The sequence below is a fragment of the Ciconia boyciana genome, chromosome 11, assembly GCF_034638445.1.
Source record: "Ciconia boyciana chromosome 11, ASM3463844v1, whole genome shotgun sequence".
NCBI classification, from domain to species: Eukaryota; Metazoa; Chordata; class Aves; order Ciconiiformes; family Ciconiidae; genus Ciconia; species Ciconia boyciana.
The window spans coordinates 21,196,677-21,223,586 of record NC_132944.1 but is presented as its reverse complement, the minus strand read 5'-3'; the positions used below and the strand labels follow the sequence as shown (position 1 = coordinate 21,223,586).

General features: G+C 55.1%; 1 protein-coding gene across 1 annotated transcript in view; it reads left to right on the top strand.

Moving 5' to 3' along the window:
* The window catches only part of PLXNA1 (plexin A1), a 123,981-nt gene extending 97,543 nt beyond the window's left edge, over positions 1–26,438 (top strand). Inside the window, exons 22-32 of the mRNA XM_072875598.1 lie at positions 224–480; positions 4,797–4,863; positions 9,793–9,939; positions 10,779–10,938; positions 11,524–11,627; positions 12,102–12,198; positions 12,906–13,096; positions 14,004–14,173; positions 15,938–16,150; positions 20,064–20,214; positions 24,394–26,438. Coding sequence (XP_072731699.1) covers positions 224–480; positions 4,797–4,863; positions 9,793–9,939; positions 10,779–10,938; positions 11,524–11,627; positions 12,102–12,198; positions 12,906–13,096; positions 14,004–14,173; positions 15,938–16,150; positions 20,064–20,214; positions 24,394–24,489 — 1,653 coding nt within the window. The 3' untranslated portion in view covers positions 24,490–26,438. The remainder of the gene's footprint in view (positions 1–223; positions 481–4,796; positions 4,864–9,792; positions 9,940–10,778; positions 10,939–11,523; positions 11,628–12,101; positions 12,199–12,905; positions 13,097–14,003; positions 14,174–15,937; positions 16,151–20,063; positions 20,215–24,393) is intronic.
* Positions 26,439–26,910: the final 472 nt, after the last annotated feature.

Sequence of the window (26,910 nt, the reverse complement as noted above, 5' to 3'; positions counted from 1 at the left end):
GAGATATTACAAACTAGATAATACTTCTGGGGGGAACTGAGGCCGATCACCAAAGAGGAAGCTTGGTAGTATGGAGAGAGCAAATCCAGCTGCTTTTTGACCCATTTTTCATCCTTTCCTCTTGGGGGATGAGGGTGAATCCAGGGTGTTGTGCAGCCCAGCCGCCTTCTTCTCATTGCCCTCCCTGTCGTGCCCATCTCCCAGCTTTGCTCTATCCTTGCAGGTCCAGGCGAACGTGGAGAAGTCCTTGACCCTCTTTGGGCAGCTCCTGAACAAGAAGCACTTCTTGCTGACCTTCATCCGCACTCTGGAGGCTCAGCGGAGCTTCTCCATGCGGGACCGTGGCAACGTGGCCTCCCTCATCATGACGGCGCTGCAGGGCGAGATGGAGTACGCCACGGGCGTGCTGAAGCAGCTCCTCTCCGACCTCATCGAGAAGAACCTGGAGAGTAAGAACCACCCCAAGCTACTCTTGAGAAGGTGAGTGACCATCCGAGAGGCTGGAGCTGTGGGAAGTGCCTGATGACTTTGGTGTTGGCTGTGGCAATGTCGGCGCTGGGTCTGTGGTCAAGCATTTCCTTGCCTGTCTGCATGCAAGTATGAGAGGGATGTGGGACCACCTGGACCCAGCCAGCTCAAGAGTTGCCCATGGGACGTTCTCGCTCTGGTTTGGCCCGTGCAGGTTCCTGTTGTCTGGGGAGGAGCGAGCAAGATGCTCGGTGGCTGCCAACAGCGTAGGCTGGTGCAGGGAGGATGCGTGCCGGTGTCGGGCACTGTCGCGTGTTGCTGCAGCGATGCTCCCACCCGCCTTCCCTTCGCCAGGTGGCCAGGCAGCCCCCCAGACCTGCCTTGCCTGGTGGCCGCCTTGCTGCCGGCACTCCTGCGTGGGTGCCTCCGCGGGTTCGCAGCAGGCCGGAGTCCTCCTTTCCCCACTGCCTCCTCAGGGCTTGCCCACCTCGCCGGGCACGTGGTGGGGTTTTCGTAGGAAAGCCAAGCGGATCTTCGCAAGCTGGGAGTCTCGCCGGGGACGGGGGGAGCGCGAGCAGGAGGCAGCCTGCCAAGCCCTGCTGTGAGTCTGCCTGGCCCATCAATATTTAACGATAGCTCTGAGCTCTCCTTCATCACGGGCTGATGAATATTGAAAGATACACCAAGTGCTGAACAAAAACAATTAATAAGCTCCACCAGCCCAGCTCGAGGCCCTCCGTGCTGTCCTCCCCCTTCACGCGCCGTGCCGTGCCTCCCCAGCTCTGCCTCCACCAGCCCGGTGCCACCAGCCTCCGGCGGAGATGCAGGGATGGCTGAGGGCCGCAGGGTTGGCAAGTCACCAGGAAGGCTTGAGAAAACCAGAGCATCTTTCAAACATCAACCAATGCTCATGGCATGGCGAGACAGGACAAAGCCTGTTGGGTTTTGTGTGCCTGGCCCTGGGGAGGTGCCTGGAGTGGACACAGATGCGAGCTGATCCCAGTTACAGCCCTGCCACCTTCCCTTGGCCGATCTCTTTAGGCACGTTGCTTTCTTACTCTCTCTGCTTCATTTATCACGTTGCAAGGGAGCCTTTAATTTCTCAAAGCACCCATTAGCAATGTGCCAGGGAGGGGGTGTGGTGCAGACCCGTGGCTGGCCGGGAGAGGGGTGGGTCTCAGAGGTGCCAACCCCTGTCCCCCATCCCTGTTCCCTGAGTGCATCCTTGGGCTCTTCCCTTCTTACTGTCCCTCCACGACACCAGGCTTTGCTGAAATATTTAAACTGCATTTCCAGCTCCTGGGTCTCTCAGAGCATCACGAAGCCGCTGCCATCGGAGCACAACTCCGGAATGAAGTAAATCAATAAAATATAAATAAAAGGCGGTGCAGGGAGGCCAGCAGCTGCAGTGGCTGAGCCGTGGGAGCGGCACGGGGACAGAGCCGAGCCCACGCCGGCACGGCGAGAGCCGGCAGCCCAAGGACTATCGGTCCCCAGCTGTGGAGCTTGGGGTTCCGTCGCAGGTGGAGCTGTGGGAGGCTTAGGACAAGGACAAGGTCCCCTGGCCGGAACCTTGCTCGCGTCTCCCTGAGTGGTATTTAAAGAGACTTTGTTCTTCCTGCAGCCCAGCGTGGAGCGAGCGATGTTGAGGGCTGTGCTTCCTCTGTCCTTTTGATTAGCCCTGCTGTTGGGCGCGAGAGTGTGCTTACCGCCCAGGGCAACTGGATTAACATTGATCTAACTGGGGAGAGCTGTTATTTATTTATTTTGTTATTGGATAATCCCCCCGTTGCTGTGGCATCTGGCTCTATCGCAGATAATGACAAACATCCGCCAGAGCCCGGGTGGTGGCACTTCAGATGAGCGTTACAGGCTTGTCAGCAAAGGACCTGGTCTGGGGCCGGGGAGGATGTCTGCTGAACGGCTTCAGTCCACCCCTTCCCTTGGCTTTCTCCCCATGTCCCTTGCCTTCTCTCTTTTTTTCTTCCCCTTGGTGGGTTAATCTTTCCTGGCGGGGCACAGGATGGCTTCCCTCCTCTGGAGGCTCAGGTCTCCTAATGGTTTAAGGAGAGCTGTGCTATTCCAGGGAGGGCAAAAAGGGCTAAGCCCCATTAGCACAAGAGAAAGCCTTGGATGGGACCATACGACCCCAAGTCAGCTTGAATAAACTCTGGGAAAGTGGATTTCCTACCCCAGCCATCTGGCCGTTGGGAGCTGCTCCCGCCCCATCTGCCGGGCATGGCATTGCCGTTGGGCAGTGGGGCTCTTCATGGTGGCTCTGAGGTTTGGGTTCCTTCTGGGTTTTGTCTCTTGAGTCAACCCGTTTGTGTCCCTTCCCCTGGTGCGACAGGAATGCAGCCACGTCCCTGAGGTTATTAGTATTGCTTCTGCTTTCAGGAGCATCTGTGTTTGCAAGTGGCTGATCTGATGATTAATGGGTGGATAAGCTGAAGAAGTCTAACCGGAGAGAGTCGGGGGACTGGCTGGCGTTTTTACTTTAAAGGGAGTGAAAGCCACTTTAAAAATAATGGACGTGTTAGGGGGAATTTTAATCTTGCGGCAGTGAGACCAGGCTGTGGTGCAGAGACAGGCGCGTTAAGCTGCCCTTGTAGGGCTGCGCGGTTCACCTGGGTCCTGTGTCACACTCGGCTCCCTCCATGCTGGGCTGTCCCTCTCCTCTGCCGGTGTGGCACGTCCTGGCTGCAGCACCATCACCCTGAGGTCCCCACGTCCTGTTCGGACCCACCACATCTCACACCCATCCTACAGGATCCTGCTTTTCCTCTTGAGCACGTGCTGCGTGGTGATGGTCCCCAGCAGACACAGGTGACTCCCCTGGACCTTCCCTACCATGCTTTGGAGCATGTTGCCATCTAGATTTGAACCATACTTTAGGAAACTAGGGGCAATTTATAGGTTTTCTCAAGGCAGTTTTGGCTGCTTTTTTCAACTGCATTGCCAAAAGCTGAGAAGCATGGCTCTATTTTTAAGGTCCTTTTTGAGCAGGTGGTTGCATGATCATTCACTGCAAACTCCTACATCACCACCCCACTCCGAGGAGACACACAGAGACCCACGATTTCCACCATGCAGGCAGGGAAGGGCTAAATCCTAAGCCTGGCACAGTGTCTTTGCACAGCGCTCCAAAGATACATGGAAAACAGCTTGACTTCCAGCCACTGCTCTTACTTCTTCCTCCTTTAATCCCCTTGTTTTCGGCTGAATTAGAACTGGGGATAAGTTTAACCAAAACCCTACTGGGATCAAAGACCCAAGACGTAAATCCAGCGGTGGCTTTAACCGAGGCCATGTGCCAGTGGACCGGTGCCCTCCCTGCGTTGCAGGGCTCTGCATCCCTGCCCGAGAGCCACCCAGATCCAGGCCCGAGGGCAGGGGCACAGAGAGAAGCAAGGGTGCAGCACATGGCCTCCGAAAGCTTCACCATCACCACCACTGAGTGCCAAGAACCAGGTGTTCTCTCCTCCAGCAGTTCTTCTGAACAGACCTTGTACAGGCTGCTGGGGAAAACTCTCTTTATCCCTCCAGTATTGGCGGTGATTGTCCTCTTGTCCTCTTGTCCTGCTGCGGTTTGGGCTTTGAGGGTGTAGAGATCAAGGGCTGCTTTGGGTGTTGCTGGGAAGTCCCACGTCACCCAGCAGTGGTGGGCCTGTGTCAGGGCAATAGCGGTGGTGGGTGCGCTGCAGGAGCAGAAGGCAGAGCAGCAGCTCCGCGGTGGGGAGAGGGGCTTCCAGCTACGTCAGGCACTCGTCGCTGTGGGAGGAGGTGCTCCTGCTGTGGGAATGCGGGTCAGGATCTGGCCTTGCCTTGCAACCTCAGCTCTTCCCTTCAGGTTGTGCTTTAACTGAGGAGCTTGAAGTAGGCTTGGTGACATTTTACCTGGCTTAAGTGTCTCATGCAATCCTCCTGTGGAGGCAGCTGCCTGGTTCCAATGGGACGCGATGCAAGAAACAAACTTCATTTAAGTAGAAGGTACCAGGGAGAGGCAGAAAGCTGGTCATCCCCTGGGCGAGACTCCCCGTGGGAGAAGGTCATGCTCGGCCCTCTCTGGATCTCCAAATACACTGGAGACCAATTTGCTTCTCCCTCCTGGGGGGCTGCTGTGGCTCAGCCTTACGGATAGGCAGGCTTTTCACTAGAGCTTTTGCTGTCTGCTTGTGCCCCTTTGCTTCGAGGCTCCTGTGTTTCCAGATGTGACCTTTTAAAGCCAAAAATAATATAGCCACAGTCCGAGGCTGAGGTGGCGATAGGTGAGATCAGAGACCTTTAATATCCTCTCCTGATGACTTTGCTCTCTGCCTTCCCTGCAGAACGGAGTCGGTGGCAGAGAAGATGCTGACGAATTGGTTCACGTTTCTGCTGTACAAGTTTCTGAAGGTGAGTTTGGGAAGGGATGGCAACCCGGCACGGGTGGGGAGGCGGCTCCTGCCTCACCAGGACGGGCAGCGTGGTACCCAGAGCCTGCGCTGACGTGCTCCTCAGTGCTGCCGCTCCCTCCCAGAGCAGAGATCGCTTCCCAGGCCTCCGTTCCCATCCTGTATTTCTGAGATGTGATTAGTGATTCTGGGTCTCCTTTTGGGGAGAGAGCTGAGACTGAGAAATGAAATCCAGACCAGGATTGCTTAATGCGTAGTGGGTTTGAGATCTTCTTAAAAACGGTGCCCAGAAAAAGGATAAATCTGAAGCAACTCAGCTGAGTCTTGAATCCCTTCGGAGTGGTCCCCGTTCCTCCCTCCTTGCTTCTGCTTGTGTAACTTGGGAGGAAAAAGCTGCGGGAGCTGGTCCTTCTGTAGACATCACTGTGCTCGGAGGATATTTCTGCCTGTTTGAGCTGTAGTTTGATGTGCTGCGCTCTTCGCGTAACGCTGCTGCTTTTCCTTCATCTCTTTGACGCTGAGGCTCCTTGGTAGGGAGACCGTTTCCCCCAGGCATCTCCGCTTCTGCTGCTGCTTCCCTTTCCAAAGGTGCCCCGGTGGGGATGGACGCCCCGTGGTGCCTGTTGGCAGCTGATGTTGGACCTCCTCCTGCCCCTGCCTGCGTTGGCGAGCCCATTAGCTTCAATTCTCCTGTTTCCCAATTTCTTCACGGGTAGCAGAAGAGGATGCCAAAGCATAAGGGCTGCTTTTACCGCTGGTTCACCCAACCCATATCGAGAACATTTATCCCATCAGCACCGGTGCTTCCACCTGCTAGAGCGGGTTACGCAGATGCAGCTCCAGCCCATGGACCACCAGCTCGGTCCTGCTGTTGCTTTGGGATGACACCGGTGGGGTGAATGGCGTCTCTGGTCCCACCGCAGATTTGTCAGTCAGTAGAGCCGTTTCTTGGGATCCTGCCTGGCATCGGCGCAGCGAGGCTGGGTGGCACGCAGCCGTTTTTGTGGGATTTCATCCCTCATTAAGATAAAGAGGGTTTGAACCATTTCCAGCCAAGAGATGAGAGCAAGCAGGAGTCTGTGCAGAACTCAAGTGATCGTCAACGAGAGGTGATTTATAATATCACTTACATGCACTTGGCTTTTTGCCTCCGTTGAGGGATAGCCTGTATCTATAAAAATCTAGCTGTAGTGTGCGGTGGAGATTGCTTTCCAGGGGTGGGAGAGGAGAAAAGCTGTGCCGGTCGTGGGGAGATGTCAAACCTCCTGCTGCCTCTTCATGCTGGGGCTTTGCTCATGGGGCCACCCTCCACCCCTGCAGCGGCAGTGCCCGGTGGCATCAGGTAGGACACCAGCAGACGGCTCTTTGGGCTCTGTGGGGTCAGTGGGACAGGCAGGAGTAGCTCTCGCTGTGGATAAACTCCCTCAGGGCTCCTTGAAGTGGACAAGGTTGTGCTTTGGCCGAGCAAAGCGCAGTGCACAGCCTTCAAACGCCCACAGCGGTGTTTGGGGACGTTGCATTCGTGTGCGTGACTTGACGTCCTTGGCCTGGCCCTGGCTGGGCTGGGCCACGTGGGCAGGTGATGGGGGCATGTTCACCTTGCTCAGAAGCTGCTTTGGATCAGCTCATGTGCCACCACTGTCTTGCATCTGTCCTTGTACAGCCCTGTCCCCCTTCGGAGAGGCTTCCAGGCGCATCGCCAGTGCGGGGCAGGTCTGAGAATAAGGAGTAGCAGGAGAGAGAGACGTGGGGATGGGACCAGGGCAATGCCTTGTTATAAAGTCCTTGGCTACACCATGGCTTTGGTGGGGGAAAATGCCTCCAGTCTCTGGGTGGTAGTAGCAGGAGAGAGAAGTCCAATCTAGATGCACCATTACAGGAGGAACATTTGTGGAGGGCCTGGATAAACCTGCTGGCTGTGAGATTTGTTACGTTGGGGATCATCTCCCCGGGGAAGTGGTTGGAACTTCATTGCTTGGGTCACTTGAGTTAGACTGGAAGAGACTTGAGGGTGCGCTCATGGCCTCTCGGTTGGTCCCACCAGAGGAGACCCACGGGGCCGTTTCTGCCTGTCTGCCGGCACTGAGGATCACAGGTGGCTTCAAAAGCAGGAGAAACCCGTGGAGTAGATGGAGAGGTATCACAGCAGACAGTTTGCCAGCAGGGAAACTGCACCAAACCGTGGTAATCGTGCATGTAAATGAGGCAGGCGGATGTGTGCCCAGCTGCCAGATCGGCTCTCAGCAAACCTGCCCGGAGCAGGGCCGGGGGCTCGGCATCACGCGGCTGTGATGTGCTGGGGTGAGGGATGGGGACAGGGACAGGACAGCCCCCCCTGCCCAGGGCCAGCAGCGTGGGGAACCAGCAAGGGCTGGTGCTTTCATGGGCACCCTGTAGTAGCATTTATCAGACTCTTAATGAGACACCCCAGGGAAAGGGAGAGGGATAAATTGAGACAAGTGCTGAAAAATGCACGATATTAGGTGCCTGATGAGCTAGATCTAGTCAATAAGACAGTTTGAGCGTTAGCTGGCTCGCCTCAGCCAATGTGCCGACGCACGTGCACGGGGGCGTTTGCAGCTGCCCTCCTCCAGCTCGGCTCGTGCGGAGAGGCCCCCAAAGCCCCCCTCGCTCAGGCACGGGCACGGCTGCGTTTGGGGGACGGGCTGCCCTCCATCAACCTGCGAGGCCGCCCGGCCCCATCGCAGCAGTCCCCAGTGGAGATCATCTCGGGGCAACTGCCTGGCGCCGGTTTCTGCGGTCCCTGTTCATTTTGTTGGTCTCTGCCAGGGACGAGCCCCGAACCATCCTCAGCTGTTGTGGCTCGGTGAGCTGTGACCCTCGGCAGCATCTCAGCCCTGGTCCTCAAGAGCCGGCGGGGACAGTGAGGTTGGGAGTGAGGTTTTGGATTTTAAGGGTAGGACCCACATTTGGAACAGGTGGGGAAGCCACGCTGCACCATGGAGGATGCGCAGAGTCGGGGGACAGGGCAGGGGGGCTGTTTCAGTTGACGTTAGGGTACCTGACGGGTCAGAAGGAGACCAGGATCCTGGGGCACGCAGGAGCCCCTAAAAGCCTGCATGGTGCTGGAAGAGTGACGTACCCGTCACCAGGACCCCCGATGCCTCCGTCCCTCCGGGGAGGCCGTAGGGCCAGCTCTAATCCACACCTCCCAAAGGAGATTTGTTCCCCGTCAGCGCAGCCGATGTCTGAGGAGCGGAGGAGGTGTTGCTGCGATGCCTGGAGTGCAACTGGGCCGCCAACGCGGGAAAGGCAGAACCGACCTCTCTCGGTGGGGATCCCCAGAGGTGGGCGCAGAGCTGCAGATGGGGGGGGCAGCAACCGTCCCTCGCCAGAGAGGGGAAATCTGTGAGCTGAGACGGGAGCAGCTGTGCCAGATGTGAGCAGGAGTCCCGCTCCAGGCTATCCTCCATCCACACCACTTCCGCAGACTTGGAAGTTTTATGGGGAGTTTTTACAAGCAACCGAAAGAAGCAGCTCGAGTCTTTTTCCACCGCGGCCGGAGGGTTGGCTCGGGGTGCTGTGGGGCTCCCCGCTCTGCGGCCAGCCTGGCACTCCCGCCTTGCAGGGCAGCCGGCGATGCGCAGTGTAGCACCCACCCTGGGTCTCACACTTTTCCAAGCTGACTTAATGAAGCCAAGTTTGCAAATGAAACATAATTTCAAAGACATGCATGTTGTCGGAAGGTCTGGGGATGATGTATGCCTGTTCCTGCTCGTTAGCAGCTGTCTCTTTAATTACCGCAGATGCTAACGAGATGCTAACAGCATATGGTGACAGGGAGAGCAGCCGCACTTTGCACCAAAGTACAATTTATTTGTGAGGCGGATGGGAGGGAGGGGCGAGGGCTGGTGGGGTAAAGTCTGCTGGGACTTTTCCCTGTCCTCTCTGCTCCCATCATACCCTTTTTTCTCCCTTAGGGCTAACGCCTGTATCTGGAAGGGCTCGTTGGGGTGCAGCTCAGGGGAGAGGTTTGGGCCCTGGGTGATAAAGGGGTGTCCACTTCCAGCCCCCCTACGCCAACTCATGGCTCCAGGCTGGTTGGTGCCTCCAGCCTTGGCGGGTCCTTTGCTGTTCGTGGGTCACTGCAGTTCCAGCATCTTCGGGGGAATTGTCTGGTCCAGTTTCCCTCTCCCTTCCTCCCACCTATGAGATAGATGCTGATATGGCTCTGGCTGGTGACTATAGGGGTTTGGCAGTGGGGACGTGTAGGTGGCAAATGGTTTAACTGCAGGAAACCTCGTTGCCTGGTCCCCTCCATCAGCTGGAGGCTCACGGTAGGGTCGTCAGTGAGTTGCTCTCTTGCTTTTCCTTCCCAGTGGATCTGGCTGGCTGCGCCCAGCCATCATATGGAGAAACGTCCTTTGACCTTCTCTCATGTGGGACTGGGCTCCTGGCAGATGCCAGAACTGCATCGTGATGCCTGGGCAGGAGCCCCCAGGCTGTCCCACTGCAGCGTGCCCTTTCAGGTCCTCAGGTGCTTCTCTTGGCTGGGCCAGCTCAAAACATGGGCTATATCCCATACACAAAGTCCCCAGACCCAACCTGCTCTTCACTAGCCCTGAATTTAACCTTTTTAGCTCATTTTTGGCCTGTAGAATGAGCAGAATTCACCGAGGAGCATCTGGAAAATCTGGGAACCTGAGCCTAGGGGTTCATAGACAAGGGAACAACCTCCAGTGGGCTTGGAAGGAGAGAATGAGTTCCTCCATGGGATTAATATTACCATGTGCCCCCTTCCTTGCAGTCTTGAGCAAGGGCTGGAGACTCTTTATAAAGCCACATATGGGGCTCGATGCTGCAGGGCCACAGCAGGCTCCTGACACAGTGGTGGTTCTTGAAAGGCAAAGCTGGTGGCTGGCGTGTTCTCACCCCTCTCTCTCCCTCTCCTCCATCCCTTGTCCCTCAGGAGTGTGCTGGGGAACCGCTCTTCATGCTCTACTGCGCCATCAAGCAGCAGATGGAGAAGGGACCCATCGATGCCATCACGGGAGAGGCTCGCTACTCCCTCAGTGAAGACAAGCTTATCCGGCAGCAGATTGACTACAAAATGCTGGTTAGTGCAAGCAGAAGCCTCGCTGGTAGTGGTACTTGCCAGGGCTGCTAGGTCCAGCTATTTAACAGGATCTTGGAGGCACCCAAAGTACTTTGCAGGGTGTGGTTTGTCTCTTGTTCTTCTCTCCGGCATCCCTGCGCTGCCTCTTGCCCCGTCTGTGTGGTGCCCATCTCAGCTAGGGTCAGAAACAGGGCCTTTGCATGACAAGTTTTGCTCTTGCCATGGAGCTGAGAAAGCCAAACATGAACTGAATCCCCCTCCACGCCTCTCCCAGCAAACCCCATGGCCCCGACAGGTATGGGGCCAGAGACGCTGTTGAGCACACGCTACCTGGAGCAGCCAGCGGCTCGTGTTGGGTGGGGATCAAAATGAGAGCCTTGAGATTACTGTAGGAGATGGAGAGATACTTCTCTTCCTCCATATGAGCTATCTCCTCTGTCCAGCTGAACGATAAGCCAGGCCCGTCCCCTGGCTGAGCCCGCAGCTGGTTCTTCACCACCTTGGTCTCCACCGGGGTGGGGTTAGGAGGGGAGTGGAGCGTGCCCAGGCATCGCTCAGGCTAGGCAGCTTTTGGTGAGTTGGGCATAGTTTGCTGGCCCAAGATTCTTTCACTGACACTGTGCTGCCTTTCTGGGAATAGTCGGAGATTTGAGGGTGGCAGGGAGAGGTGGGGAGAAAGGGGGAGCAGGAACGTGCCATGGGGCTGCAACTCCGCAGCGGCATGGGAGGTGAGAAGACATGGCCTGTAGACAGCTGTAGCCCCGTGTCCTTGGACCTGCCTGTGCAGCCAGTGCATCGCAGCCTCTCACTCGAGTCTTTCTGTCCCCCGGGCTGTGTAGACCCTCAACTGCGTGAACCCCGAGAATGAGAACGCCCCGGAGATCCCTGTCAAGGTGCTGAACTGCGACACCATCACGCAGGTGAAGGAGAAGCTGCTGGATGCTGTCTACAAAGGGGTGCCCTATTCCCAGCGACCCAAAGCTGGAGACATGGACCTGGGTAAGAGAGAGGCCAAGCACTTCCCTGTGGAGAGCAGGGACGTGACTAGGAGCAGAAGTGCCAAAAAACCTGTTCAAGGCAGGAAAATCCCCATCTCCGACGGGAGAGGGGACCTGGCAGGACCGGAGCATTTGTGCTTGTCCAGTCTACTTTTGCTGTGCTGGTGGCGCTGACTGTGTGTGGGGACCCTGGCATGAGACTGTGGGTCCTGCTAGTAGAGACTATGGGGAGAGGAGCCTCCTCGGCTCTGGCTGTGGTCTGGATTGCAGGCTTGAGGTGGCTGAGGTGGAAGGAGGCCAGCAGTGGTTGAGAACAGTGTTAATAGTCCTGTTCTTAAAGGATGGGCAGGAGAATGAAGAGGAGAAGAGCAAAGGAAACAGTCGCCAGGGTCAAATCGATGCTGTCTTTCCTTGAGTACTTAGAAACAGCTTTTGCCCAACACCATGTTGATAGTCATCAGTCCTGGGGTTCAGAAGGTGGTGGGAGGGCTCTTTTTGTTGATGCCCACACCGTGCTCCTACCCTCGCCTCGGCTTTGTGCTCCTATCGCACCCTAACCATGAGCCCTTCTCCCTCATGGGGACAGAGTGGCGGCAGGGCAGGATGGCCCGGATCATACTGCAGGACGAAGATGTCACCACAAAGATCGACAATGACTGGAAGAGGCTAAATACCCTGGCCCACTACCAGGTAAGGCTGTCCGTGGTGGAGAGCAGCGAGCAGTCACCAGCTGCTTTGAGCTTGAGCATCTCTTCTCCCTCCTCGGCTTGGCCAGGGCCTGGGCTCAGCTCTCCAGACTGTGCTGCTCATGCAGGGCCATGGCCAGGAGGTCTGCAGTCACTTTCCTGCCTGAGCCCCGTGTTTATGGTCCTTCCGTTCAAGGAAGCACTAAACGGGGCATCTCCGGGACTCACAGAGGCCGTTTCCCGCTCTGACCTTACTTTGCCATTTTCATGCCAAAGTTTCTGGTGTGTTCTTGTTCTGACCCCTTCCCCCAAGCCGTCACAGAGGTAGATATGTAGGTCTCCTTTGCTGGAGGTGGGTGTCCCTGGGGTGGGGTGCAGTGTAGCTTTATCCCTCCTGGGCTGGTTTCTCCCTGCTGCGGGGCTGTTCCTCCTGTGCCTCTCCGGTATCGCAGCCTGCTCACGCCATCTCTGCCCCCAGGTGACGGACGGCTCCTCAGTAGCCCTGGTGCCCAAGCAGAACTCGGCGTACAACATCTCCAACTCCTCCACCTTCACCAAGTCCCTCAGCAGATACGGTGAGCGTGGGGGGGCATCCTCCGCTGTGCTGGCAGGGGAGGCAGCACGGGGCTGGGCTTGCAGACCAAGGCACAGGGCAGGTGATTGTAACTGTGGCTCACGTGAACAAGGTCCTCCAAACCCCCAGCTCTCCTGCACCATGCTATTTATTCTGGTGTTGGAGAGGGAGCCGATGCCCTCAGAGCCATCTCGCTTTGCAACGTGTCAGACTCGGGGGAGAAAGACACGTGTCAGATGGCTGCTGCTAAGGGATCTCCTCCCTTTTATTCCCCTGAAATCTAATTAAAATAGGCACAGAGGCACTTTGCACTTAAATGAGCAGAGCTGAGGACTCCGGCGAACATGCTGGCAAGCGTACTTCAGCCGTGGTTTGGAAGGGAATGGTGTGGTCAGCTCAGACTGACACAGAGGCATCTGTGATCCTGGTACCTGCGTGCTGGGAGCAGGACAGCCCTCTGCAGAAACCCTTCCACGCTGGTCCTGGCTCCTGTACATCAGCCAGGCTTGAACGTAGCCTGGCAGGCTGCGAGGACGGTCCCAGCAGAGCTCCCAGTCCACGGTGACTGCAGAGGCTGGATCCCAAAGCTCCCATTTCACGGCCGTGATGTGCCCTGAAGCCACAATGGAGGGAAAGGGGGACGGAGGGGCTGGCGGCGAGGCGGAGGTGGGCAGGGTACGAGCATCTCCCTCTGCTCGGTGCTTGCAGAGAGCATGCTGCGGACAGCCAGCAGCCCTGACAGCCTGCGCTCGCGGACCCCCATGATCACCCCCGACCTGGAGAGCGGCACCAAGCTCTGGCACCTGGTGAAAAACCACGACCACATGGACCAGCGGGAGGGCGACCGGGGCAGCAAGATGGTCTCCGAAATCTACCTGACGCGCCTGTTAGCCACCAAGGTATGGCCCAGAGACACAGAGCTGCTGCCTGGCTTTGTAAATCTGCGTGGGGAAGGGTAGTGATTTGGGCTGTCCAAAAGTGGTAAGCACTGCTTTTTTATTAGCCTTCTGCTTCAGCACAGGAGGAGCTGCTCTCTTGATCTTTTTCCTGAGCTGGAGGTGTTGTTTTTCTGCATCAAAACCCTCAGTGACTATCCCTTGAGTGGATTTTCCTATTTGTTTTTTGCACCCTTTGGTGTTTTTACTGTTCCCTGTATCCTTGAGCAGCTGCTGGACTGCAAAGCAGAGATGCCCTGGGGCAGGCGCCTCATCCCCTTTGGTGTTTGGGATAAAGCTGCAAAATTAGCGATGCGGGAAGGGTAATTACCCGGGGCATTTGGCATCGCAGCAGGTTCCCCTTCCCTCAGCATATACAAAACAGTCTCTAGTGCCGAGCGGGTGCTGTGTGTCTGAGCTGCCCTAGAGAGGAGCGGAGGGCTGTGCTGAAGATACTGGCTCAGGATTGCAGGGACTGGGCTCAGCCATTTCTCCTGTGACTTGGCTCCCTGCCTCGTGGGACGGGGGCTTGTTCAGCGACGTCTGTCATCAGGTCTTGGGTACCTTAATGGGACCCAAAAAAGACCACGATATGACATACATTCACTTGGTTTTTGCTCTATGTGGTGTTTTTATTTGTATGCTTTTAGCGTGCCACATCATGCAGTGAAGGAGATACCTCATCCCTGCAGTGTCTGTTTCCCAGTATAAACCACTGAGAACCAGTAGGGTTCCACAGACTGTACTGTGTTTCTCTTCCAGGTGGTAGGAATAGAAGGGAAATTGGTTTAAAGGCTGACCTTTAGTTAAAGGCTCATCTCTCTGCTGGCGCTGGGCGTTGCTGAGCCACCCTTCTCTTTCTGCTCTTCAGGGCACCCTGCAGAAATTCGTGGATGACCTGTTTGAGACCATCTTCAGCACAGCACATCGTGGGAGCGCGCTGCCCCTCGCCATCAAATACATGTTTGATTTCCTGGATGAACAAGCTGATAAGCATCAGATCAATGATTACGATGTCAGGCACACCTGGAAGAGTAACTGGTAATGGAGAGGGGCAGCGGGACGGGGAGGCGGGGAGAGCTAATGATATCACGGCTAATGATACTTCCAACCCCTCCCACAGGGAGCAGAAGTATGCCCCTGGAAATGATCCAGGACAAGAGAGGCCCATATCTCTGTATTTCGGGTGTGGGTAAATCCCTTGCATGCCTTCCTGCAGCAGAAAAAATCCCAGGAATGCAATGCTCCCTCAGCCCTTCCATCCCCAAATCCCAGGCACCACGCTCCCCCTGACGGCTGCAGTCGGCCGGGGACCACAGCGGCTCTGCTCCCGTCTCACCTTGAGCAAAGGCAGCTCAGGCTTCTCCATCCTCCGGGCTCCTCTGGAGATGCCAGCCCCAATTCTCATCTTGACTGTCCTAAAGGTGTTTCCACGCTCCCTCCTGTCGCTCAGCCAAGCGTGCTCCGACAAAGCCAGCGTAAAGCCGTGTATGCATCCTCCCTAACCTCGCCCGCAGAGCCAGTCTAGCGGCTCTGCTAATCGCTCCCTGAAAAGTGGGGTGGAGCGGCTGATGAGACCTCTGAAAGTGCCGTGCTGGGGCCAGGGCCCGAGCAGGCGTTGGCTCCTGCTCTGCAGCCCCCCTCAGCATTTTTCTTTTCTGCTGCCTCACTGATTTCATCTCTCTGATCTTGCCGTTACTGGAGACGGGTACGTACATTCCCGTGTCTGGCATTTGTTAAATGGCAGCCAAATTGCTTTTGTATAGTTCAGTAACTGTTGGCAATTAGCAGGGCAGGAAAAGAAACATTTTTAAATGGAGATGTGAGAGCGTGGAAGTGCTTGGAACTGATTTATAACTCCGCTTTCTATATTAAAAGAAGGAGTGAAAGGCAAGGGAGGAAAAAAAAGCCCCGCTCCACAGGGGCTGGGCATGCAGGCTCCTGCATACTAATGACTGTGCTTATCTCTGGGCGCTAATTCGATGTGTGGAGCTAATTTCTCGAGGCCATTCCCTTCACAAATGAAATATGTACATGCACCCGGTACCCTCATTAGGAAAGTCCTGGGGAATGAAGTGTGTTTTGTCTAAGATAAAAGCATTCGCTGGGTGTCGGTGCTGAGGGATGACAGAGCGGAGGGGCTTTCTGATGGGGCGAGACCCTGAGACGCTCCTGGGAGAGGAGAGGGCCTGGGATTGGGAAATGGAGCCATGGAGAGTGGCACCTCTGTCAGTACGCAGCAAACATCCAGTCGGTGGCTGGCCAGGAGACCCGCTGCCTCTACAGCTGAGCGCTTTATTTCCAGCATCTGAGGCTGCCTAAATTCTCCTCTGGTGTTAAATGTATTAATGAGTCCCTTGAGGAATCCAGTGAACCCCCTCCTCTGACATGAGAGATGTGTGAAATGCCACACGGCACCGTGGACGGGCTTATTGGTGCGAGAGAAGGGGACCGTGCCTGGTTTGACCCATGGGCTCAGCCAGGGCTCTTCGGTACGAGTGGATCCTTGGAGAAACCACAGATCTGCGCTGCCCTGGTTTACCTTTGGAGATGTTGGCAGTGCTGAGGAGTTTCTCCACAGAGAGCTGTGGCCATGCTGGGGTGGGCAGAGGAGGTGGTATTGCAATGGGGCAGCGGGGAACAGCCAGTTACCCCAGGTTGTTTGCATTCCTGGGGCGCCGGGAGAAGCATCCTGCCCAATTGTGGGTCATGAGGAGCTCCTTCTCCGCAACTGGAAACGCGTGTGCACTGGCTGCCGTGTAGAACTCGGTTCAGGTGCTGACTCCTGTTTCCTTCTTCCCTCAGTCTACCTCTACGTTTTTGGGTGAATGTGATTAAGAACCCCCAGTTTGTGTTCGACATTCACAAGAACAGTATTACTGATGCCTGCCTATCCGTGGTGGCTCAGACATTCATGGACTCCTGCTCAACTTCTGAGCACAAGCTAGGAAAAGACTCTCCCTCCAACAAACTACTGTACGCCAAGGACATCCCCAACTACAAGAGCTGGGTAGAAAGGTGAGTGGACTTGGCAAGAGCTCCTCGCGTCACCGGGAGGACTTCCAGTGGCCGTACGTGGGTGTGGGGACCTGGGTCGTGGGTAGGACTCCTCTTGGCAGCTGTCTGAAGAGGGATCGTATTAACGCTTGTGGAAGGTGATCCTCTCGTTTGGGAGATGATGCTTTCTTGTGATTGTCTCACTGTTTGCAGTGACTGTTTGACAGAGCTGCTTATGACTTGCTTAAGGGGTGCTAAGAGCAACCTTCACTTTTAGGTTGTCTGATGTTTTCTGTTGTAAAAACTTGGTCCGTGCTAGGGAATTGCTGACACCTCCCTGGATTGCTTTTGAAGAGCAGTGAGAAGTCAGCCTTGGACTAGAGAAGTGCCTTTTTTGTACCATGACAATATATGCACGTTTTGCTGAAATGGTTGAAAATTACCATTTCCCGTCTCTCATCCATCTGTACATCTCACCCGGGATCCTGATGAGAGCACGTGCTCTGAGGCAGTGCTCGGGCTGCTGTCGCTGGGCCGAGGAGCAGGGAGAGGAGCAGGTCCCCTGACTCCTTCCGACACCCTCCACCTTCCCCGTTAGCTGATGAGAAACATCCTTCTGTCCTGCTGAATTAATGCAGTGTTAAAGGTTCAGGGCTTGAATGCTACTGATTGCAAATTGATGCGCTCAGGCATAATGCTGTGTTTAGCTCTATCCTTTTGGGAGAGAAACCTAGGAGATGTCCTCCAAAGCCCTCCAAATAGAGCTGCTGTTAAAATGTTGCTGTGTGGCAAAGCAGGACTTCATCAAGCTTAAAAAATGGCAGATTTTGGGTTGCCGATGCATCCTTCCCCTTGTGTTGATATGCTGTGCTATAGATCATGTTCCTTTTTATTTAACTGAGGACCCTTCCCTTTTTCAGCACCTAGACCGGACACAGAATGAACCAAATAAAAGATGTCCAGGCAGCAATAAGCATCATATTCTCTAGTTTGCAAGCGTGGGACTTTGTAGCCCAAATCATCCTTTGAATACTCGCTCGTACACGGTTATTTTTGTCACACCGTTGGCATGCCTGGTGCTTTGCAGGCAGGTACAAAGACAAGCTTCTTCCCTGGAGGAAGCTAGGGCTTGGATCAGAAGAAAAGATGCCCCTGAAATGCGATGGCTGAGATGAGAGATGAGCTGCATTGTAATAGGAGAAAGTTCTTTGGAGGGGGCTTTGGAGTGGGGTCCTGTAGGAACATCACAAACTTCCTAAGGTGAATTTCTCTGACCTTGCCGTCTCTACGACAAAAATATTCAGCTCTGTGCGTGCCCAGAGAAAAAAAGGTGTAAAACCATTCCGGAGTGAAACATTGCTCTAGACGTGCTGTGTCCCTGGGGAGGAGGTGGGAGATCTCAATGGTGACAGATGCTCCTGCCATTGCTTGCCACCGGTACGGTCCCAGAGGCAGCCGAGCGGGGGGCAGAGCTGCCCCGAGCAGGGTGCGACTGCATCTCCCGCTGCTCCTCTGCTGCGGGGATTTACGACGTAATCGGCATTTCTGGCTTTTGGCATGGTTATCGTCGCAAAGCTTTGCAGAGGCAGGATGGGAGCGATGCGTGGGTGGCCAAGTGGGACTGCTAGTCCCAACAGCGGGTCTGTCTGCTGCCTTGGTTCAGGCATCAGCTGAAAAAAGGGCATCCTGCCAGTCTGAGGCAGGAATAGCACGGGAAAGGGCTTGGGAGGTGGGGAGCCTGGGGAAGCCCAAGGCTGGGGTCATGGCTGTGGTAGATGGCCTCTGGAAACGGTAGGTGTGACTGGGATCTTGGTCCACATGAGCCATGCACACTTGGATTGAAAAATGATGGTTTCCTGCCATCCTATGTGTCACAGTAAAACCCAGGACGTAAAACTGCTGCATGTTACCTGGACATCTTGTTGTGGCAGCCACAAAAGCTTTCTTCTTCAGCAGCTCTCCCTTGTACGTTCATCTCCCACGAGTCCCTCCCCACAGGGGCCTTCACCTACGGGGTTAAAGGGTGGCCAGGAGGATCTCTATGGGTTTTCACAGAATCCCGGAATCGTATAGGTTGGAAAAGACCTTTAAGATCATCGAGTCCAACCGTAAACCTAACACTGCCAAGCCCACCACTACACCATGTCCCTGAGCACCTCATCCCAACGTCTCTTAAATACCTCCAGGGATGGGGACTCAACCCCTTCCCTGGGCAGCCTGTTCCAGTGCTGGACAACCCTGTCAGTGAAGTAACATGTCCTAATATCCAGTCTAAACCTCCCCTGGCGCAACTTGAGGCCATTTCCTCTCCTCCTATCACTTGTTACCTGGGAGAAGAGACCGACCCCCACCTTCTTTGCTAATCAAAGCTGGCTGGAATGGAGAACATTGGGCATATTGTCCCTAATATTCCTCAGCACAGGTAGAAGTAGTGTCAGCTTTAGGAGACAGCACTCTGGGGTGCGTAGCAGATCTCTTGCTGCCTGGTTTAGTCAGAGGTCCTCCCCTCAGACCACTGCTCTCTTGGCAGCGTCTGGGAAGTCTCTCACATCACTTTCTGGGTGTGAATGAGCCTCCTTGTAAAAACTGCCCAAGTATTTTATCACTAGCTGAGTTCAGCGCCGTGGGATGGAGTGGATCCTCGTATTCATCTCCTCAAGTGGTCTTGCTGCCATCTGCTCCTATCCAAGTGCTTCAGCCGTGTTCCGCCTCAGCGTTTGGCTGATGATGCTAATGATGCTAATCGCTGTACCAGAAACTTCACTAAGTAGTTTGAGGAATCATGAGGAGTAAAGCAAACCTGGAAGAGACTGGCACTCTGGATTTCCAGGTGGCGGGAGCGGCCAGGGCTCATTTGCTGTGGGTAGGGTTTCTTTTTTAACAGAGTCCTGTGGACACAACCCTGGTTTCCAAAAGGACCTCAGTGGCCAGTCTGCTGGTGCATCCGCTTGGTGTAACCCTCCTGCTGCAGTGGGACACTGAGGCTTTGATCCCTCTGGGTTTTCATGAAACAGGATATTCTGTTTTTCCACTACGATTCTGGACAAAGTAAGCTGTGTGGGGGTTTCTCTGTATTTGCTGAGTGTATCAACGAGGCAGCTGTGGGATGGGACTATGAATCTTAAGGTGTTCTACGAAATGTATGGGAGTATGGTACTGGTAGCAACCATCAGAGAGGCACAAGGAAGGCAGGAAAGCACCAAGTCATTTACCCAGGCATGTCCTAAGAGATCAGCTACCTTCTCTGCTGCCCAGAATCCTTTGAGTTCACAGATGTGTCTGCAGAACCTCGGTTTTCACTGAAAACGAAAGCTTCTCGAGTTTTTTGGTGAGCAGTAACTTCTGAGCGTGGCCAGCAGCAGCTGTGGGCTGTGTTGAACGCTTGTTGCTGAGGAGGACGTAACCCCGCGGGCGTGTATCACTGCAGGGGCTGGACGTGAACTTGTCTTGTGTTCACGCACCAAGTATTTAATTGAACGCAAAGGGGCATCGTTGGCTTTAGCGACACGGCGACCTTCAGAGAATGGTAGCAAAGCCTTACGGATTGCTGCAGGCATGGAGGATTCTGGCAGATGCAGTTTCGTGGCAAAACATGGCAATGGGATGGGAAGGAGGAAGAATGCGTGGTTTAGGAGGGGGTGGGAAATCCCTCAGAGCAGCAGCTCCTGGCTCCCCAGCTTGGTCGGCTGGGCTGGGCTCGGCGCTGCTCCGTCGGCAGCGTGTTGCTAATGATGCTGTCTGCTCTGCAGAGCGCTCGGAGACCTCTCGATGAGCAGCGATGTTGTAACGGGTGATCATGGTACGTCACCGCTCGGAGGCAAGCTGCTTCTCGCCTTGCCTCTCCAGAGGCTGTTCTCAGCACGCGTTGCGGCAGGGGCTCATCCCCTTCTGTCTGTCCCCGTTTCCGACCCACTCTTCTGTTTCTCCCTTGCAGATATTATGCAGATATTGCTAAAATGCCAGCGATCAGTGACCAGGACATGAGCGCGTACCTGGCGGAGCAGTCGCGGTTACACCTCAGCCAGTTCAACAGTATGAGTGCGCTGCACGAGATCTACTCCTACATCACCAAGTACAAGGACGAGGTACGATGCGGCGATGGGGACTCAAGCCTGGGCTGCGAGCCGTGTCCATTCACCCGCATTTCTGCAGTCCTCCGCTTTTTCCTATAGCAAAATACCCCGTGAAGTGTGGGAGGGCAGTGTAGTCCATGTCTGTGCTTGGGCTGGTGGGGAAGGAAAGGTCTGGGAGGCGTGGAGCCAGGCACTGGTGTAGGCAGTGCTTTGTTCCCCTTATTTTCTGCAGTGAGTAATGTGGGAAACACCTATTTCTTTATGCATTTGGCACGTGAGCTCGGTGGGGCTGCAGAATTTGCGGCATTATCTTGGTGTGCCTCCCCACCCCTCCTGTCCGCCGCCACCGGCCCGGCGCTGCGGTGGTACCAACGCCGTATGATATATGGGCAGCGTCTGGCTCCTCTCCCCGGGGATGCTAGAGGATGTGGTGGCCCCTTCAGCGCTTGCTTTGTGAACATCAGTAAGAATGGTTAAAAACCCCTCTGTTGAAATTTATACAAGTTAACTTCGTAAAGCACCGCTTAAATCCGCACCCCGCATCTTTTCATTAAAGCAATAAAATACGTAACTACAGTAAAATATGGATCTATACATATAACATGATAGTATAGGTTTTATTGTCCCAATAAAGCAGACTGATGACTGTGTTTGATCGGTGGCTTATTTAGATGACAGAGTGCCAGAACATCTCCTCACTCTGGGAGAGCTGGCAGAGCCAGCCTCTCGCCCGCAGGGACAGGGAGCAGGGTCCCCATCGTACCCTGCAGCAAACCCAGGAGGCATCTCCCAGTGCCTCTTTGAGGTGTGAATTTAGGGAGTCCACGGGCAGGTTGTAGCAGACCTGGCCCTTGGGTCTAAGGACAGCGGTGGGACCGTGGTGGCCAAAATCCCCGTGGAGCTGGGTGCTTTGCAGGAGTGAGGAGGAGGAGGAGGAGGAGGAGGGCCTGGCTTGCCTTGCCTACAGGGATGGGAGGAAACGCCAGTGCTTGGGAAGGCAACGCAGGGTGGTCACCATGCAGCTGGTGGTCATGTACTGATGGGGAAGGCGACGCAGGGTGGTCACCGTGCAGCTGGTGGCCATGTACTGATGGGGAAGGCGACGCAGGGTGGTCACCGTGCAGCTGGTGGCCATGTACTGATGGGGAAGGCGACGCAGGGTGGTCACCGTGCAGCTGGTGGCCAGGTACTGATGAGGAAGGTGATGCATGGTGGTTACCGTGCAGCTGGTGGCCATGTACTGATGAGGAAGGTGATGCATGGTGGTCACCGTGCAGCTGGTGGCCATGTACTGATGGGGAAGGCGACGCAGGGTGGTCACCGTGCAGCTGGTGGCCATGTACTGATGGGGAAGGCGACGCAGGGTGGTCACCATGCAGCTGGTGGCCAGGTACTGATGAGGAAGGCGATGCATGGTGGTTACCGTGCAGCTGGTGGCCATGTACTGATGAGGAAGGTGATGCATGGTGGTCACCGTGCTGCTGGTGGCCATGTACTGATGGCGAAGGTGACGCAGGGTGGTCACCGTGCAGCTGGTGGCCAGGTACTGATGAGGAAGGCGATGCATGGTGGTTACCATGCAGCTGGTGCATGTACTGATGGGGAGGGCAACGCAGGGTGATCACCGTGCAGCTGGTGGCCATGAACTGATGTGGAAGGCGATGCAGGGTGGTCACCGTGCAGCTGGTGGCCATGAACTGATGACCATGCTGGTGGGACCTCTGTGCTGCTCCTCAGATGACTTGGGATGGCACATCCAGGAGGCCCCCGTAGCTCTGCGTGATGAGTTCGCCCTGAAGGGTTTTCGGGGTTTTACAGATGGTACAACAGCTCTGTGGCTACCACGAGAGTGGAAGAGGAGCAGTCTGGAGGATCTAGATCTGCTGCCAGGCACCCATCATCCCTCAGCCATCATCAGGTGCTCACTTCTTCCAGGCTAAAAGTCCCCCAAGCCTTAAATAAATCCTCCAAGCCCTGGGCGAGAGCAGGGAGGGGACCGTGGGGCACTGGTGAGCTGCTCTTTAGGGGCACAGGTCCTCTTCTTGCCCACTAACGGCAGCCTGACATCTGTTGAGTGTCTTGCTGTCGCCCGCTCCCTGAGCATCACAAGTGTGTTCACAGCTCTCAGGAACTTCTTTTATTATTTGTAATGGGATTAATAAATCGCAGCTGTTCCCTTTGTTTGTTTTCATTCATTAAGCACAATTATATGCAGCCCGATTGCACCCTCTTTGATGCAAAATGGGAGAGAATAATTTTTCCTGTTGTTCAGTGCAATAATATGCTGTCATTGGCTGTGAATGAAAATCATAATTAATTTTCATTTGGGTACTTGCATCTTGGTAATCAGTGGTCCTGGCTCCTTACAGCAGGTGACAAACCTGGGTCTCTCTCTACGCTCGGCACAGGTTTCCTTTGACTGCATTGTTTCTGTAAGGCTGAAAGGAAAGAGGAGCAAATAAATGCAGGGGCAGGTCGGGAATCTCTCGACACCTCCGCGTCCCAGGGTACACAGCTGTCTTACCGGGAGAGGCGGAGGAGGCGGGCAGGGGGAATCGGCTCCTCTTCCACTTCTCGGACCCATCTCATTTGGTTCCAGCTCAGGCACCTTTCAGGCATGCGGGGTTTTGATTTCTGCATGAGTGTTATTATAGTTATTTTATTCCATGTGTGGCGTGACGGCCGACAGCGGCTGCAGAGATGGATGGCGGGGGAGTGTCCCCGGCAGCAGGTTTTGTGGCAGAATCTATGAGCTCTTGTGAGTCCAGCTGCAGCCCAGGGTCGTTGCTGCCAGGGGAGGTAAATCAGATGTGCCCGGCTCTTGCTGGCACATTTTCCCCTCCTCAGCAGCTGATGCCGGCGTCGAGATGCAGCGTTCCCCCTTCCTTTAGGAACCGATTCCCCATCGGGCATCTCCTGCTGCCCCAGCAGGCAGGGACCAGCCTGGTCCTGTCCCAAAAAAGCCTGGCGGAGAGCGCGAGCCTGCCGGCGGCCGGAGGCTGCTGCGCGGCAGCGCGGTGGATGCGGCACAGCAACCCGCCGGCGCTGCGGCAGCTCTTAATCAAAGGGAGCTGATTCCCCATTAAGAAGTTACCTGTAGGGCTCCTGATGGACTTTGCCTGCCTCCTAGTAAGTCTATTAATTATACAACAGTTTGTTTCCAATTATGCGGCCAATGAAATGGTTAATCAAGTCCCCTTTGACGGATGCCTTGATATTTAATTGCAAAAAATTTGCTCTTTCAACTAGCTCACCCGAGGAGATGAGATTTCTGTCAGGTTTGTTTTTTTAAATCAGCTTTTCTGCTCTGCTGGCATGATGTTAGTGAGACGAGACTCCTGGCTGCTGGGAGGGCAACTGCCCCTTCGTTTTACACTTCATTACTCCCTTCTCCCCACTCTGAGCCTCGTCCTCCACCCTGCCATTGCTGCCAGCGCTTCCCCAGCCCTGGGGGCACGGCCGCATCCAGCCCAGGGCAGGGGACCGTCCCTCCACCCTGCGACTCGTCATCGCGGCCAGGAGCTCGTTTAGAGAAGGGATTTCAAGGGAGGAGAGGCATCCTCGGATGTCTGTGGGTGCACGCCTGGCACGGGACGGAGGGCTCCCAGCGAGGCAGGCTTTGCTGGTGCTTCCATCTGGTGTCCCCCTCCATCACCCCGGGGAGAGATGAGCGGGGTTTTACCGCTGGATGCAGCTGAAACCTCGTGGATTCGATCTTTTTGTGCTCGTGGAACCAGGTCGTGGCTTGATCGCGGACTCTGGAACGCAGCCCCTGCTTCCCTAGGACGTTATGGGCTCGTCGGAGTCACGGACGTGGTGGGAAGGTGTCGTTGTCTTGGTTTTGGGGTTCACTCTCCATTTGACAACGGATGTTCGTTTTCTTCGTTTCCCCACGTGCGAGTTGGCTTCTCGTTAGTACGAAGCAGGTCCCTGGTGTTGCTGCAGCCCCTTGGGGGTGCCGGGGTGCCGTGTCTGGGGGGTGGCAGCACTCAGAGCCGTGTCCTCCACCTCGTACCTCCTTTGGCCCTTTCCTGGCCCCGTCGGGGACGGGAACGAACGCGTGCCGCTTCCCACGGGGCCACATCCCCACGCGCTGATGCCGTCGATGAGCCAGCGGGGCCACGGGCAACAAGGAGCCGCTTTGGGTGGGAGGGCATCTCCTCACCCTCTCTTCTCCCTTCTCTCCCCCAGATTTTAGCCGCGTTGGAGAAGGACGAGCAGGCCCGGAGGCAGCGGCTGAGGAGTAAGCTGGAGCAGGCGATCGACACAATGGCCTTAAGCAGCTGAGAAGGCGGCGGCGCGGTGCCAGCATCCCGGGCAGCGGAGGCGGCAGGAGGGAGGGCCGGCCAGTGGCAGCCGCGGGCAGAAGAAGACTTTGGGGCTGGGGCCGGCCGGACCCGCGGGAGCCGCTGCGCCTCCGCACGCTTCCCACGAACGAACAAGGAAACCTCGCGCTTTAGCGGAAAGAAAAAAAAAAGCAAAAACAAAAAAACAAAAAACACAAACAAATCCCAACGACAGCAGCAACATCGACAAAACCCCCTGACACACACACAAACCCCCCCAGTCCAACCGGGATGCAGCGGGGACCTTGCAGAGAGGCGATGCCGGGCGGGGGAGAAGGGGGTCGCCTGCCCCACGGACCCGCTGGGCATCCCTTGCCCGGGCAGAGCCCCTGCGCCCGCAGGGAAGGAGGGTCGGGACCACGGGGCTTTCCAGGACAGCGTTCGGATGTTGTTGTTACTTTGGTGGAGGGAGGGTGGGTGGGCTCCTATTTTTACTGTACTTGACTTGCTCTCCCCTCCTTCCCCCCAGCTGTCCGCCCCCTCTCCTCCTCCTCCTCTCTCTTTTTCTGTCTCTTCCCCCTTCTCTCTCTCTCTGGCCTTCTGCCACTAGTGTTAACTGCTGTATTTGCACAATTTACACGAGACGAACAAAATTTTTAATTTAAAGAAAAAAAAAAATTATAACAAAAAACGGGAGGGGAAAAAAAAAAAGATTCTAAATTTTTGCAACAAACTAACAAAAACGGTTTTAAAAAATAAGCTAAAGGACTGATGCTGGGGAGATTTTGGGGTGGGGGCAGTAGGGGTGGGCAGGAAAGGGAGAAATCCCTGAGCTTTGATATTTCTTAAAATACGTCCTGTGCCATGTTTTATTTGAATGTTGTTTAGTGCGAAAAAAAAAATAATCGAAAAACAAAAAAAAAAAGGTGGGAGTTTTGTTAGCTGAATAGATGCTCTTATTTAAATGCTGCTGGAGTGGTTCTGGAGGTCACGATCGGAGAGGAAGGGAGATCCCCAGGCTGGTTTTTCTTTTCCTTGGGGTTCGCTGCGGGATGGTCGGTGTTTTGTTGAGCTCGTCCTCGTTTTCCCGGTCCGGTGGCCGCGGGAGGGTCTGGGCAGCGCTGCCTGCCCCTGCCTGTCCCGGGTGATGCGGGATGAGGACGGCTGCGGGGGCTTGGGGGCTGTCGGGAGGGTTCGTGGAGAGCCAGCCTGGGGTTTTTTTGGCAGATCCCCTGGCGCTGGAGCAGCCTTAACGAAGCCCCTTTATTTACCCCCTGCCCCCCATCATCTTTTTGTGCTGATGCAGGGAAAGGGACCAGATCCCCGGGGAAGGGGAGGCAGCTCCTCCGCGTCTCCTGACCGGGACCCCCCGGCAAACCCCGCCGAGTGACCAGCCCACGGAGGGACTGGGATGCTCGGCCACCGCGGGGCTGTCACCCGCTCCTCCACCCGGGAAGCCCAAACAAACGTGTGCAGGACTTTCCGCCCAAGATTGACCTTTCTTTCTCTGTCTTTTCCTTCTTTCTCCCCCTTTCTCTCCTTGCTGTCACCCCATCTCCCCTCCGCCACCTCCGCCTTGCCGGGGGGGTTCGCTGGAAACCCGAGGTCTCTCCCTCGGCTGCCCCCTTCAAAATGTCAGATCCTCGCGGGTTTGTGCTTTCCAGAGATGAAAAGGTGCCGAGTGCTGCCCCGAATGGCAGCGGGTGACCAAAAACTTCCAAAAAAATGAGCAAAACCCTTTCCTTCTCTGTACCGAGAGCTCCCGTCGCTGCCTGGGCCACGGCAGACGGGGCCAAACTCTGCCAGGAGCGGGTGGCTGTCGAAATCCAAGTGGAAAGAAGCCCAGCTGATTTCTGTCCGTTCCCTTAAATCGCAAGTTAAGGCGGGGAGAGGGAGAAATAATGAAGTTTTTAATTAAAAAAAAAAAAATAATAAAAGTGTGTATATATATATATGTGGTTACAATCTAATTCTCGTGCCCCAGTGGGGTGCTGTATAGTTAACTGAAGGAGAATCAAACCAATATAAATATGAAATGAATTTACACAGCCAGTTAAAACAAAACAAACAACAACTACAAAAAAAAAAAAAAAAAAGGATACCAAATGGTCTGGAAGAAATTTCCAAGCCTTTCTCACCACGTAGAACAGTTGTTTGAAGCCTGCACATCTCTCATTATGTTGTAATTTTGTTTGGTTTTGTTTTGTTTTAATAAGGAGGGAAAGGAGAAGATGCTGATTTAAAAAAAAAAAAAAAACAAAAAACCAACAACAAAAAACCCAACCACAACAGCAAAACTATGTTTGAAAAAGAAGTAATAATTGTTTCCCAAACGTACGAACCCCGAGCTGTCGCTGGATTTCTGAAAGCTGTGGGCTGTTGCATGACTGTGCTAGATTTTAGTCTGAGTTGATCTTTTTAA